A 16,338-nucleotide genomic window follows, 5' to 3' on the forward strand; every position below is an offset into this window, starting at 1 on the left:
TTTCTATATAGAGGGTCATATCATCTACAACTAGAGATAATTTTACTTCTTGTTGTCCAACTTGTATATCTTTAATTTTATTTTCTTGTCTGATTGCCTTGGCTAGGACCTCCATACAATGTTGAGTAGAAGTGGCCAAAGTGGATATCCTTATCTTACTGCTGATTGTAAGGGAAGGCATTCATTCTTTCATAATTTCATATACTGTTAGCTGTGGGTTTTTTATAGATGGCCTTTATCAGGGTGAGGAAGTTCCCTTCTGTGCTTGGTTTGTTGGGTGTTTTTATCATGAAAGGGGTATTGGATTTTGTTAAATACTTTTTCTGCATTTATTGAGATGATCATGTGGGTTTTTGTTCTTTATTCGGTTTGTAATGTTGTATTACCTTAACTAATTTTTGGGTGTTAAACCATTTAATCCTTTTCATATGTTTTTAGATTTAGTTCACTATTATTTTGCTGAAGATTTTTCTGTCAGTATTCATAAGAGGTATTAGTCTGTAGTTTCCTTGTGGTGTCTTTGTCTAGTTTAGTGTCAGGGTGAAACTTGCCCTGTATAAATCATGGGGAGTGTTCCCGCCTCTTCTGTTTTTTGGAAGGGTTTGTGAAGACTTGGTTTTCATTCATCTTTAAATATTTGAGAGTTTGCCAATGACAACATCTGGGCCTGGGCTTCTCTCTGTGGAGAATTTTCAAGTTGCTGATTCAGTCTCTTTATTTTTTATAGGTCTGTTCAGGCTGTATTTCTTTTGAGTCATTTTCAGTTGTTTGTGTCCTTCTAGGAATTTGTGCATTTCATTCGTTACCTAATTTTATTGGCATACCATTGTTTATAGTAGTCTCTGGTAATGCTTTTTTATTTCTGTAAGATTTATATATCCCTTTCATTCATGATTTTAGTAATTTTATTCTTTTTTTTCTCTTGATCAATTTAGTTAAAGATTTATCTTTTTTAAACTCTTTAAAGAACTAACTTTTGATTTTCCTGTGTTATTTTTGTAGTCTTTATTTTATTAATTTCTACACCAATCTTTATTAACCCATTTATGCCGGAGGTTGCAAGTTTTTTTGTGTGTGAAAAATCAGACCTTGGCAATAACCTTGAGCAGTAGGATATAAATAACTCCCACAAGCTTAGCGTTCCAATGATGGAACACTAGGCATAAATAGGTTCTTTCTTTCTACTTGTTTTAGGTTTGATTTGTTCCTTTTTTCCAGTGTCTTAAGGTGAAAGATTAGTTATGATTTGAAAAAAAATTTTTTTTTTGAGACAGAGTCTTACTGCTCAGGCTGAAGTGCAGTGACGCAATCTCAGCTTACTGCAACCTCCACCTCCCAGACTTGAGCAATTCTCGTGCCTCAGCCTCCCAAGTAACTGGGATTAAAGGTGTGTGCACTACCGCATCCAGCTAATTTTTGTATTTTTAGTAGAGACAGGGTTTTGCCATGTTGGCTGGGCTTGTCTCAAACTCCTGACCTTAAGTGACCCACCCACCTTGGCCTCCCAAAGTGCTGGGATTACAGGTGTGAGCCACCACGCCTGGACCTTCTTTTTTAATGTAGGCATTTACAGATATAAATTTTCCTCTAAGCACTGCTTTAACTACATTCCACAAGTTTTAGTATGTTGTGTCTTCATCTTCATTCATCTCAGAAAGTATTTTCTAGTGTCCCTTGTGATTTTTTTCTATGACCCATTAGATATTTAAGAGTGTATTGTTTAATTTCCATATGTTTTTTTAATTTCTAAGATTTTTTTTCTGCTAGTGATTTCTAATTTTCTTCCTTAAGAGCTAGAAAATACTTTGATTTAAATTCTTTATTTTTTTTTATTTTGTAGCCTAGCCATATAGTCTATCCTAGAGTATATGTGAAGTGCACTGAAGGATAATGTATGTTCTGCTGTTGTTGGGTGGAGTGTCTTGTAGATGTCTATTAGGTCTACTTAATTTATAGTGTTATTCAAGTCTTCTGTTCCCTGTTCCCTTGTTAAAATTCTGCCTAGTTGTTGTATCCATTATTGAAAATGTGATTTTGAGTGATCCTGCTATTATTAATTGGTGGTCTGATTAATAGTTGATCACACTATTAATCAGTTTCTCCCTGCAAACCTGTCAGCTTTTGCTTCATGTATTTTGGTGCTCTATTGTTAGGTGCATATACATTTATATTTGTTAGGTATTATGGATGAACTGGTTCTTTTATCATTATAAAATGTCCATCTTTATCTCTAGTAACTTTTTTTTGGTCCCTTTTATTTTATGTAAGTATAGTCATTCCAACTGTCTTATGGTTGCTGCTAGCATAAATATCTTTTTCCATCCTTTTACTTTTAATCCGTATATGTCTTTAAATCTGACATGTTGTAATACAGTGTAAGAGACATATTGTGGCTATAAGATTAATGATAGCCATAGGCCCATGCAAACGTCTTGCAGGGCTGACACTGTGTGTCAGTTAGCAGTATGATGCAATATGGCCTAGGGATTTCCAGCCCTGGCTGGGGAATTTCCAGGAGGTAAGACCACCTCAGCATAGATGGAACTCTCATAAACCATAAATACAAAGCTTACCCTTACCAAAATAGCTTAACTCCCTTACGGAAGAGAAACCTGGTAACTGACCTGGACTAAATACAAGAGAAGAACGGGGAAGAATCCCTGAACCTCTGAGAATGCTCTCCGGACAGAGACCTTCCGGGTCAGGCAGTCATGATACGTGAATGTATCTGACCCTTGCCACCTGCCTGCTCCTGCTAGCTATCTTGTAAGACCGCTGCCAGAATAAACTGCTTGAACATCACATGGTATCTAAGACTTACCTTTGATGTGAATAATACGAAAAGGGAAAAGTCACCTTTGGAGAAGGTTAACTAGGCCCACCCCAAGAGCCCTGAGCAGGACACATGGGTCTCCTGTAGATTCTTTTCTTGTTTTGTTTTGTTTTGTTTTTTAGACAGAGTCTCACTCTGTCGCCCAGGCTATAGAGTGCAGTGGCACGATCTCAGCTCACTGCAACCTACGCCTCCTGGGTTCAAGCCATTCACCTGCCTCAGCCTCCCAAGTAGCTGGGACTACAGGCACCCGCCATCGTGGCTGGCTAATTTTTGTATTTTTGGTAGAGACGGGGTTTCACCATGTTGGCCAGGCTGACCTTGAACTGATCTCAGGTGATCCATCAGCCTTGGCCTCCCTAAGTGCTGAGATTATAGGTGCGAGCCACTGCACCTGGCCAGTTCTTTTTAAATCTAGTCTGACAACCTCTGCCTTTTTATTAGATTGTTTAATCATTCACACGTAATGTTACTATTGACATAGTTGGATTACCACCTATAGTTTAACTTTTTGTTTTCTAGATGTCTCATTTATTTTTTGTTTTCTTTTCCCCCTTTACTGTTTTCTTTTGCATTAACGAATATTTTCTAGTTTAACATCAAAATTCATTAGTGCTTTTTTCACTTTTTAAATTATTTCCTTAGTAGTTATCAAGGGCTTACTATATACATATAAACTTATCAGTAGTTACTTCAGATTTATACTAACAATTCCAGAAAGATGTAGAAATGTTACTCCTATACAGTTCTGTTCCTTCTTCTTTTTTGTGCTTTTGTTGTTACGGGTGTTACATCTATATATGTTACAAACTCAACAGTGCATTGTTACAAATATCTTTTTTTTTTTTTGAGACAGTCTTGCTCTGTCACCGAAGCTGGAGTGCGGTGGTGCAATCTTGGCTCACTGCAACCTCCACCTCCCAGGTTCAAGTGATTCTCGTGCCTCAGCCTCCCAAGCAGCTGAGATTACAGGCATGTACAATCAGGCCCATCTAATTTTTGTATTTTTAGTAGAAACAGGGTTTTTCCAGGTTGGACAGGCTGATGTTGAACTCCTGGCCTAAAGTGATCTGCCCACCTTGGCCTCCCAAAATGCTGGGATTACAGGCATGAGCCACTGCACCCAGCCACAAATATCATTTTAATTAATTTCCTGCCTTTTCCCTCTCCTCCCCTCCCCTCCCTTCCGCTCCCCTCCCCTCTCCTCCCCTCCCCTCCCCTCTCCTCCCCTCCCCTCCCTTCCCCTCTCCTCCCCTCCCCTCTTTCCTCTCTTTTCTTTTCGACAAGATTCCACCCTGTCACCCAGGCTGGAGTTTGGTGTCACGATCACAACTCACTACAGCCTCAACTTCCCAGGCTCAAGTGATCCTTCCACCTCAGCTGCCCTAGTAGCTGGGACTACAGGCATATCCCATCACACCCAGCTGATTTTTTATTTTTTGTGCAGATAAAGTGTCCTGACGTTGCCCAGACTGGTCTTGAACTCCTGGGCTCAAGTGATCCTCCTGCCTTGGCCTCTCAAAGTGCTTACAGGCATGAGCCACTGCACCTGGCCAATTTCATGTCTTTTAAGGAAGCTAAGGGAAGAAAGAACAAGTGTATGTTTATAGATTTTGTTCAAGTAACCTTCTTAGTTGCCTTTTCACATTATCTTCATTTGTTCCATGGATCTGAATTATCATCTGGTGTCTTTTCCTTAATAGACAATTCTGCTGTCTCCTACCTCCTTTGTGCTGTTCTCATGAAATATTGTATTATAGCCCTAACAAAATAATTATATACATGTCACTTTATACAGTTGCTTTTAAATCAGTTGAGAGAAGCAATATGCAGTTACACTGCCCTTTTTTCCCTTTATTTTTTTGAGACAGAATCTCTTGTACGGATTTCAAGATACTTTCTCTGTCTTTGGCTTTCAACATTTTCATTATCATGTGTCTGGGAGTGAATGTCTTTGTGTTTTATCCTACCTGGAATTCATTTAGCCTCTTGGGTATGTAGATTAATGTTTTCCATCATATTTGAGACATTTTCAGCCGTTATTTTTCAGAGACGTTTTCTGCCCCTTTCTCTTGCTCCTGCCCTTCTGCTACTCCTGTTTTCCATATTTGGTGCCTTATGGTGTCCCACATTTCTCTGAGGCTCTGTTTATCTTTCTCATGTTTTTCCTCTCTTATATTTGGATTTCATAATCTCTGTAAATCTACCTTCATGTTGAGTAAATGTATTTTCTGCCAGTTCCAACAAACTCTTGAGCCCCTCCAGTGAACTCTTCATATCGGTTGTACTTTCCAACTCCACGATTTTCTTTTGGTTCTTTTTCATAATTTCTCTCTCGTTTATCTTGAGGACTCTGTGTGATGAGCCACTGTCATCATACTTTATCTCTGTACGTACAGTTGCAGGCAGTTTTTATCGCTTGCCTTTTTTCCTGCTTTTCCACACACTGAAGATACCAGTTAGAATTATTCAGTTTTCCTGTTCCTGGGATTGCTTCTGTGTGATCTAGAATCAGTCATTTACCTGTTCATCCTGGTTTTTCCTCGGACTTGGGGATCCTGGATTGTTCCTGTGGATGGAGGAAGCATTTCGTTGTTTGATGTAGGGGCTAGGGAGGGCTCATCTCCAGCTCTCAATGCGTTTCCCCAGGAGGTGTCTCCCAGGAAGGGAGGGCCCACAGTGGGCGCTGCATAAGGTCGTGGCAGTGGACCCCGCTCACTTTTCTCTGTGACTTCCCTGGACAGAGCTGCTTTTGCTTTGCTCCTCTGAGTCCCCTAGCAGATGCCTCAAGCTCTTCCCCCTTTTCTAGATTGTTCCCCCAGACAAGGAGCCTGCCTTGTGCCTGTCGTTCCTCTCTGGTCGTGTGGCGCTGTCTCAGTCTGAGGTCAGTGCCTCTCAGTCTGAGGTCAGTGCCTCTGCTGCTGACTTGGTGTACGGGAGCAGGGAGTGCTCGGACATTGGGACACTGTCCTCTGCCGGCCTTGGTAGCTGGCCCCTGCCCTGCGCTTCCCGCTGTCCAACCTGAACTTGCATGGCCACTGGATCCTTTCAGATTTGCCTTTAAGTATTCTCTTCACTGTTAATTTAATGCCATCATCTTGCTACATTTTAGGGACTCCTCAAAATTCCTAGTCCACATACCTCACTGCTCCCCCTTTTATTTGAGACAGTGCGTTACTGTGTCACCCAGGCTGGAGTGCAGTGGCGTGATTACCCTATGTTGCCCAGGCTGGTCTTGAACCCCTGGGCTCAAGCAGTCCGCTTACCTCGGCCTCCCAAAGTGAGCCACTGCGCCCGGCCAGATACCCTTTGTTGGTGTTTTGATTTGATTCTTATTCGGAGAAGTGGCTGTTTTCTCTTTCATATCAGTAGGACCCTGAGCGGGCAGTGGATACATTTGTTTTTCACCATTTTAAACTCAAAGGACTAAAGCTAAATCATGTCGTCTCCTCTGCTCATTTTCCACCCGCAGTAGTGAGACTGTCAGTGCCTGGGGCAACGCCTGGCGCGTAGGAGTGGCTTCATCAGCACTGGCTGGGTGCCGAGCACATGGCAGTGAAGTGCTGTGTGCTAGGACCCTCCCCTAAAGCAAGAGCCTGTGTCCCTGTTGCCACTTCCCCTTCGGTCCCTGTAGAAGCAGAAAGGCACATAGGTTCTACGACACAGATCCACCCACTGCAGCCACGTTAAAGACGCGTTCACACTGAAGCACCCGACAGTGACGCTGGGCGAATGATGATGGGCGGCTTATATTCTTCTTTATAGTCTTCTGAACTTGGACAACAATTTACTTTTATAATGGTAGAAAACTGTTTTGTTAAGCTCTGTTGGAATACAGTTTTGAGAGGAATCAATTTGTGCAGCTTAGTTCGGTACCCATGTTTGTTTCCCAGCGGTCACCTTTGTCCCTGTGTCCAAGGTGAGCGGGCAGGCAGAGGTGGATGACATCCTCGCAGCTGTCCGCCCGACCACACGCCTCGTGACCATCATGCTGGCCAACAATGAGACCGGCGTTGTCATGGTGAGTCAGCCTTTGTTTCTCTTTAAGGAGCGCTCATGGGGAAGAACAGCGGCTTAGACTCATGGCGTTTCAGGTTTCCCAGCTCTGGCTTCTCCCATTTCTCTGTTCACTTTGATAACATTTGGCCTGTGCTCACTACTCCTGATTTCTGTCATTCAGTTTTCATCAAATCGGAGCAACATACTCAACTGTTTCCTTTCCCCGTCAGCCTGTCCCTGAAATCAGTCAGCGCATTAAAGCCCTGAACCAGGAACGGGTGGCAACTGGGCTGCCTCCCATCCTCGTGCACACGGATGCTGCACAGGCCTTGGGGAAGCAGCGCGTGGATGTGGAGGACCTGGGCGTGGACTTCCTTACCATCGTGGGCCACAAGGTATGTCTGCAGAGGCTTCCTCCCTCTGTGGGCAGAGTCTGCTGCGCAGGTGGCTGTTCACTCCTCAGTCCGTAAGCCTCACTGCCCGCTGTGAGCCAGGCCTTGGGGGCACTGCGAGGAGCAACACGGGATCCCTGTCCTCAGGAGCTTTAAGAGAGGAGCCCTACATGGCCAGCAGGCCAAGTTGAATGCCATGGCAGGGATGATGGGGGTGCCCAGCCCACATAGGGCAGGGTGGGGCGGTAGACCAAGCTAGGGGTGGAGACGTCGAGATCTCAGGGAGAGTAAGGCAGGGGGTTCGGCCAGGCAGCGAGTGTCTCTGCAGCGGACAGAGCATATGCAGAGGGCGTGGGGTAGAAGATGTGGGGACAGGAAATTGTTGCTTTCTCGAATGTGATTTCAGATGCGGCTCCTCAACAAAAACTTACCAGCTATCTTTAAGGTGGGAGTATGGGGGAAAGGGTTAACAGTGAAGACCCTTCTGAAAATTTTGCACATCTTTCTGGCAGCATACCAGGGCCTGAGATATTTTTAGTACTCAATTTTGAAGCACGGTCGTCAGCTGGTTTCTAAAGGAGTATCTGTGGTGGCCTGACACTGTGGCTCTCCAGAGTTCTGCATTGTGTCGGTTGGAAACATGGAATCATTTGCAGGAAAGGCCGCGGCCAACTGCTGGTTCCAACCCCTCTCTATTTATGCATTCTCTCTTTTTTTTTTAAACCGTGATCCATATGATTTGAGATCCTTGTACAAATTCTATCACATGACGTGCGAGGGAGAGCTGCCTGCCACAGAGCTGGGCACAAGAGTCTAGCACCTGCGTTGCCTCCTAGGTTGGGGTTCCACCCTGCCCCGAAGGCTTTTGTGACTCTGCATGTCAAAAGGGGTGACACTCAGAGGCGCCCCAGGGAAGCACTGTGCATCGCGGAGCATTTCTCCTGTGTGCCTCTAGGCACTTAGCGTGTCTACAGAGTAGGTCCTTGGAAAGTTCTTGTTGAATAAATGACCAACGTTTCCTTCCAGTTTTATGGTCCCAGGATTGGCGCACTTTATGTACGAGGACTTGGTGAATTTACCCCTCTCTACCCTATGCTGTTTGGAGGTGGACAAGAACGGAATTTCAGGCCAGGGTAAGGCAGAAAGTTAACAAGGTCTCTGACCTACTGACCGTGTCATTTGTAGAGCAGTGACATTGTAAAGAAACATGGCGCCATTTCTCTGTCTCGTGGAGGCTCTGTAGCAGTGTCCACACTGCTGCTGTCAGAACTGACTCCACTGACTGATTTCACACCGAGGACTTACAGGACCTACAGTCTCTTTGGGAATGATTGAAAGCAATGAAGGAAATCGCTGTTTCTTTTAACTGCTCCAACGCATCCAATTCCCCTTGTAATTTTGGCCCAGCCCACTGAAGAGATAACTGTTGGACCCTTCATGGCTGAGGCCTGCTGCCGTTTTAACTTCGGGGCCATGCAGAAGCACCCTGGTCTCCTTTCTGATAGCTCCTGTGTCCCCTCTAGGTACAGTGACGTGAACTGGGAAATTAGTTGTTGTCCCCACTACACCTTGTGTTAGAAACTTGTTAACAAGAGGCAGAAACAGTAACAGCGTAGAGGTGGAGGTGGAGGTGGAGGAGGTGAGGTGAGTTCCCAGGTTTTCTTCTCACCTTATATATCCCACACTTAGTGCTGGAGAAGCTGGCAAACCTGAAATGCCAGTAAGGGCAGACACAAATTGCCCCAACCAAAGCTTGTCCTCTCTAGTCAGTGGATCAGGAAAGGAATGGCCTAGTAAGACAAAAGACTTGTAGACAACACCTGCTTTACTCCAGCCAGATGCTACAGAGGATATTGTGTGGCCACGCCTATCCATGCCTGCAAAGATGGAGCGGGAAGCCCAGACTTCCGCCAATACAGGCTGTAACAAGGCATCCCACACCGCCCCCGGGTGTGTCAAGAAGGCCAAGTAGAGAACCAGGACTTAGGCACCCCCACCAAAGTGTCAGCAGAAACCATATAGGGATCTTGGACCCACACCTGTCAGTCACAGGGAGTGTCCTCCCATAGGGTGTCAACATCAGCCAAGTAAAAAATCTAGACGTTGACCAGACATAGGTTCATGCCTGTAATCCCAGCACTTTGGGAGGCCGAGGTGGGCAGATCACTTGGGGTCAGGAGTTTGAGACCAGCCTGGCCAAGATGGTGAAACCTTGTCTTTACTAAAAATATGGAAATTAGCCAGGTGTGGTGGCGCATGCCTGTAATCCCAGATACTCGGGAAGCTGAGGCAGGAGAATTGATTGAACCTGGGAGGCTGAGGTTGCAGTGAGCCGAGATGGCACCACTGTACCACTGTACTCCAGCCTGGGTGACAGAGCGAGACTCTGTCTCAAAAAAAAAAAAAAAAAAAAAAAAAAGGCCAGGCACGGTGGCTCACACCTGTGATCCCAGCACTTTGGGAGGTCAAGGCAGGCAGATCACAAGGTCAGGAGATTGAGACCATCCTGGCTAACACGGTGAAACCCCATCTCTACTAAAAGTACAAAAAATTAGCCAGGCGTGGTGTTGCATGCCTGTAGTCCCAGCTACTTGGAAGCTGAGGCAGGAGAATCACTTGAACCCAGGAGGCGGAGGTTGCAGTGAGTCAAGATCGCGCCACTGCACTCCAGCGTGGGTGACAGAGAGACTCCATCTCAAAAAAAAAAAAAAAAGAAAAAAGAAACCTAGACTTCTACTTCCAGTTGGCAGTAATGAATGGCATACCCCTTCTGCCAGCGCAACGTCAGAAAATGCCAGCCAAAACAGAAAGGTTGAATAAGATCCAGATTCTCATAATGTAAGGCAAAAATGTCCAGGTTTCAAGTGAAAATCATTCATCATACCAAGAACTAGAAAGGTCTCAAACTGAATGAACAATAATAATACATGCCTGCACTAAGATGATGACGTTAAAATTATCTAACAAATATTTTACAGCAGACACAGTAAAAATGCTTCAATGAGAAATTGTGAACACACTTGAAACAAGTGAAACAAAGTGTCAGCAAAGAGAAGGACAACATAAAAGAACTAAATGAAAACTGGAAATTGTAGAACTAAAAACTGTAGTAGCCAAAATATAAAGCTCAGTGGATGGGCTTAATAGAAAAATAAGAGGACAGGGAAGGAAATCTGTGAGCTGAAAGACAGAACAATAGAAATCCAGACCACAGAGAAGAAAGAGAGTGGGGCTTCGGCCGGGCATGGTGGCTCACACCTGTAATCCCAGCACTTTGGGAGGCTGAGGGGAGCAGATCACGAGGTCAGGAGATCGAGACCATCCTGGCTAACACAGTGAAACCCCATCTCTACTGAAAAAAAAAAAAAATTAGCCTGTCTTGGTGGCATGTGCCTGTAGTCCCAGCTACATGGGAGGCTGAGGCAGAAGAATCCCTTGAACCTAGGAGGCAGAGGTTGCAGTGAGCCGAGATCGTACCACTGCACTCCAGCCTGGGCAACAGAGCGAGACTCTGTCTCAAAAAAATAATGGGGTTTAAAATAGAGCTGCAGGGACCTGTGAGACGATAACAAATGATACAACATTCATTTCATTGAAATCCCCTGAAACAGAGAAAGATAACAGCCTGCAAAGGTACTTGAAGAAATAATGGCTAAAAAATTTCCTGAATTTGGCAAGAGACATAAACGTACAGAATCAAGAAACTGAGCAAACCCCAAATAGCATAAACCCAGAGAAATCCATGCCAGAGACATATGATTAGACTTCTAAAAATGAAAGAGAGAATTCTTGAAAGCAGTCAGAGAAAGATGACATTTCACCAATAAGGGAAAAAGAATTTGAATGACAGTGGTCTCATCAGAAACCAGAAAGACCAGAAGAAAGGGGGACAATTATTTTTCTTCAAGTGCTCAAAGAAAACCATCAAGCCGGAATCCTGTACCCAGTGAATGTATCTTTCAGGAATGAAGAAGTAATCAGAATATTCTCAGATGAAGGAAAACTAAGAATTTGTCACCAAATAGAATAGGCTTTCCTTCTCCTTTAGAGTTTTCTGAATTATGTTTGATAGCATAAGCAAAACTCATAGCAGTATCTCCTGTGGTTCAAAATGTACATAAAGGACATATTTAAGATAATTATAGAAAGGCAAAGTAAAGGAACATAAAAGGAGATGAGGTCTGGGCTTCACTAGAACTTTCAAAAAGACAACACAGGCTGGCACGGTGGCTCACACCTATAATCCCACTGCTTTGGGAGGCCAAAGCAAGAGGATTGCTTGAGGACAGGAGTTCAGGACCAGCCTGGGCAACATAGCAAGATCTCATCTCAAAAACATTCAGCCGACATGGCAGTGCATGCCTGTAGTCTCAGCTACTCAGGAGGCTGAGGGGGGAGGATCACTTGAGCCCAGAAATTCGAGGCTGCAGTGAGCTATGATCACGCCATTGCACTCCAGCCTGGGCAACATAGCAAGATCTCATCTCTAAAAAATTTTTTTTTAATTAGCCGACATGGCAGTGCGTGCCTGTAGTCCCAGCTACTCAGGAGGCTGAGCGGGGAGGATCACTCAAGCCCCGAAGTTCGAGGCTGCAGTGAGCTATGACCACACCATTGCACTCCAGCCTGGGCAACAGAGCAAGAGCCTGTCTCTTTAAAAAAAAGGCCGGGCACAGTGGCTCAAGCCTGTAATCCCAGCACTTTGGGAGGCCGAGACGGGCGGATCACGAGTCAGGAGATTGGGACCATCCTGGCTAACACGGTGAAACCCCGTCTCTACTAAAAAATACAAAAAACTAGCCGGGCGAGGTGGTGGGCGCCTGTAGTCCCAGCTACTCGGGAGGCTGAGGCAGGAGAATGGCGTAAACCCGGGAGGCGGAGCTTGCAGTGAGCTGAGATCCGGCCACTGCACTCCAGCCTGGGCGACAGAGCGAGACTCCGTCTCAAAAAAAAATAAAAAATAAATAATAAATAAATAAATAAATAAATAAATAAATAAATAAATAAAAAGACAGTATTGGCCGGGCATGGTGGCTAACACCTGTTATCCCAGCACTTTGGGAGGTCAAGGCGGGCGGATCACCTGAGGTCAGGAGTTCGAGACCATTCTGACCAACATGGAGAAACCCGTCTCTATTAAAAATACAAAATGAGCTGGGCGCGGTGGCTCAAGCCTGTAATCCCAGCACTTTGGGAGGCTGAGACGGGCGGATCACTAGGTCAGGAGATCGAGACCATCCCGGCTAACACGGTGAAACCCCGTCTCTACTAAAAAATACAAAAAACTAGCCGGGCGAGGTGGCGGGCGCCTGTGGTCCCAGCTACTCGGGAGGCTGAGGCAGGAGAAGGGCATAAACCCAGGAGGCGGAGCTTGCAGTGAGCTGAGATCCGGCCACTGCACTCCAGCCTGGGCAACAGAGCCAGACTCAGTCTCAAAAAAAAAAAAATACAAAATGAGCCAGGTGTGGTGGCACATGCCTGTAATCCCAGCTACTAGGGAGGCTGAGGCAGGAGAATCACTTGAACCTGAGAGGCAGAGGTTGTGGTGAGCCGAGATCACACCATTACACTCCAGCCTGGGCAACAAGAGTGAAACTCCGTCTGGAAAAAAACAAAACAAAACAAAACAAAAAAAACCATTAGCTGGGCATGGTGGCTCACATTTCTAATCCCAGCACTTTGGGAGGCCAAGGCAGGTAGATTGCTTGAGGCCAGGAGTTCAAGACCAGCCTGAGCAACATGGTGAAATCTTGTTTCCACAAAAAGAAAAATGCTGTATGTGGTGGCACAGGCCTGTAGTCTCAGCTACTTGGGAGGCTGAGATAGATGGTAGGATTCCTTGAGCCCAGGACAGACCTCTATCAAGACTAACCAAAAAAACAGAAGTTATAACATCAGGAATGAAACAAGGAGTATCACTCCAGGCCCTGCAGCCATCAAAAGGACAAGAAGGGAATGACACAAACAGCTCTACACATAGGAAGTTGACAACTTAGATGAAACTGACCACTTCCTCAAAAAGCACAAACTACCACAACTCACTTGATATAAAGTAGGTCATTTGAATAGCTCTATAACCATTAGGAAATTGAACTTATAGCTTTAAAACTCCACAAAGAGAAGTCTTCAGGCCCAGTGGTTTCACTAGAGAATTCTATCAAAGAATTCTTAAAGAAGAATTAACATTTCTGTGCAGTCTCTTCCAGAAAATAAAGAGGAAGGACAACTTCCCAGTTCATTTTATGAACCTAGATCCTGATACTAAAACCAGGTAAAGACAGTACAAAAAAATCCTTTACAGCCCAACGTCATCATGAATTTTGATGCAAAAAATATTTAACAAAATGTCTACAAATAGAATTCAGCAATACATAAAAAGAATTATATACAGCTGGGTGTGCTGGTTCACGCATGTAATCCCAGCACTTTGGGAGGCTGAGGCAGGGGAATTGGGATCACTTGAGCCCAGGAGTTCAAGACCAGACTGGGCAACATAGTGAGACCCCTCTTCAAAAAATAAAAAAATTAGCTGGACATGGTGGTACATGCCTATAGTCCCAGCTACTCGGGAGGCTGAGATAGGAGGATTGCTTGAGTGAGCCTGGGAGGTCGAGTCTGCGTTGAGCTATGATCACACCTCTACACTCCAGGCTGGGTGACAAAGTGAGACTCTGTCTCAAAAAAATAAAGAATGATACACTGTGACCAAGTGGCATTTATTCCACAGATGCAAGGCTGGTTCAGTATTCAAAATGCAATCTAGAGCCGGGAGTGGTAGCTCAAGCCTGCAATCCCAGAACTTTGGGAGGCCAAGGCAGGTAGATCACTTGAAGTCAGGAGTTCAGGCCCAGCCTGGCCAACATGGTGAAACCTCGTCTCTATTACAAATACAAAAATTAGCCAGGTGTGGTGACAGACACTTGTAATCCCAGCTACTTGGAAGGCTGAGGCACGAGAATCACTTGAACCTGGGTAACAGAGGTTACAGTGAGCTGAGATGGCACCACCACACTTCAGCCTAGGCAACAGAGCAAGACTCTGTCTCAAAAAAAAAAAAGAAAGAAAGGAAAAATGCAATCAAGGCAGGGCACGGTGGCTCATGCCTGTAATCCCCCAGTGCTTTGGGATACCAAGGGAAGTGGATCACTGGAGGCTAGGAGTTCAAGGCCAGCCTAGGTGAACTGCAAGACCTATCTCTACGAAAATAAAAAAAAATTAATCAATGTAATCTACCATATTAAGAAGCTAATGAATAAAGAAGATAACATGTTCATGTTTGATGCAACAGACGCATTTGACAAAATTCAACCATTCGTGTTAAAAACTCAGAATAATAGGATTAGTGGGAAACTTTCTTAACTTGATAAAGAACATCTACATAAAACCTACAGCTAACATCGTTCTTAGTGGTAAAAGCCTCAGTGTTTTACTCCTGTGGCTGGGGGAACAAAGCAAGGATGTTCACTGTCACCACACTTGTCCAACATAGTGGTGGAAGTTCTGGTCAGCGCAGTAAGGCATGAAAAGGAAGCAAAAGGCATATAGATCAGAATGGAAGAGGTAAAGTTGTTTCTAATCAGATCACACGATTGTCTATAAAGAAAATCCCAAGGAATGTACAAGAAAACTGCTAGAACTAATAAGTGAGTATATCAAGGTTGCAGGACACAAGATAAACATGCAAAAATCTGTCTTATTTTTATATAATGGTAATGAACAAGTGGACAGTAACATTAAAAATATAATACCATTTACGACTGGGTGCAGTGGCTCAAGCCTGTAATCCTACCACTTTGGGAGGCCGAGACAGGCGGATCATGAGGTCAGGAGATGGAGACCATCCTGGCTAACACGGTGAAACCCCGTCTCTACTAAAAAATACAAAAAACTAGCTGGGCGAGGTGGCGGGCGCCTGTAGTCCCAGCTACTTGGGAGGCTGGGGCAGGAGGATGGCATAAACCCGGGAGGCAGAGCTTGCGGTGAGCTGAGATCGTGCCACTGCACTCCAACCTGGGCGACAGAGCAAGACTCTGTCTCAAAAAAAAAAAATACCATTTACAATGAAACAAAATTACTCAGATATAAACTAGCAAAATATAAAGGACTTATATGCTAAAAATAGTATACCATGGATGAGAGAAATTAAGATCTAAGCAGAGACACATACCATGTTCATAGTTTGGAAGATTCTACATACCAAAGATGTCAGTTCTCTCCAAATGGATACACAGGCCTAACAATTTCTGTCAAAATGCCAGCAGGTAGATCAGTGGAGGAGAATAGACCCAAACAGAAATAGGCCCATATGAGTTACGGGTGCAGATACAACCACAGGAGATGCAAATCAGTTCAGCAAATGAGAGTCAGCCATTCAGCAGATGGCAAGTTAGCCTTTCAACAGATGGTGCCAAGGCAGTTAGTTATCCATAGGCAAAAAATTAACCTTGACCCAAGTCTTGCACCAAGCTTTTCCAACCTGCGGCCTGCAGCTGCATGTGGCCCAGGAAGCTTTGAATGTAGCCCAACATAAATGCATAAACTTTCTTAAAACATTGGTGGGTTTTTTTGTTTTTTTGTTTTTTGGTGTTTTTTTTTTTTGCGATTTTTTTTATTTTCAAGCTCATCAGCTGTCGTTAGTGTATTTTATATGTGGCCCAAGAGAATTCTTCCAGTGTGGCCTCGGGAAGCCAAAGGATTTGGACACCCCTGTCTTACACCTCATAAAATAGTATCTCAAAATAGATCATGAAATTAAATGAAAAACATAAAGCAATAAAACTGCTTAAAAATAGGAGAAAATCTTCAAGTTCTAGAACTAGGCAAAGAGTTCTTAGACTTGACACTAAAAGCATCCATAAAAGGAAAAACGGATAAATTAGACTTCATCAGAATTTAAAGCTTTTGCTCTGGGAAAGACCATATTAAGAGTGTGGGAAGATAAGCTAAATCTAGGAAAAAATATTTTCAAATGACTTATCTGACAAAGGAATGGTATCTAGAATATATCAAGAACTTGCAAAACTCAACAGCAAAAATAATACAATAAATTCAATCAGAAAATAGGCAAAAAATATAAACAGACATTTCACCAAAGACGAGACCCATGTAACAAGC

At 44.1% G+C, this 16,338-nt stretch overlaps 1 protein-coding gene across 3 annotated transcripts in view; it reads left to right on the forward strand.

Moving 5' to 3' along the window:
- The window catches only part of SCLY (selenocysteine lyase), a 39,027-nt gene that overhangs the window by 12,818 nt on the left and 9,871 nt on the right, over positions 1–16,338 (forward strand). For all 3 annotated transcript variants that reach the window (XM_007966829.3, XM_007966830.3, XM_007966831.3), the window contains exons 5-7: positions 6,727–6,854; positions 7,063–7,227; positions 8,251–8,357. In XM_007966829.3, the coding sequence (XP_007965020.2) occupies positions 6,727–6,854; positions 7,063–7,227; positions 8,251–8,357 (400 nt within the window). The remainder of the gene's footprint in view (positions 1–6,726; positions 6,855–7,062; positions 7,228–8,250; positions 8,358–16,338) is intronic.

Source organism: Chlorocebus sabaeus, chromosome 10 (genome assembly GCF_047675955.1).
Source record: "Chlorocebus sabaeus isolate Y175 chromosome 10, mChlSab1.0.hap1, whole genome shotgun sequence".
NCBI classification, from domain to species: Eukaryota; Metazoa; Chordata; class Mammalia; order Primates; family Cercopithecidae; genus Chlorocebus; species Chlorocebus sabaeus.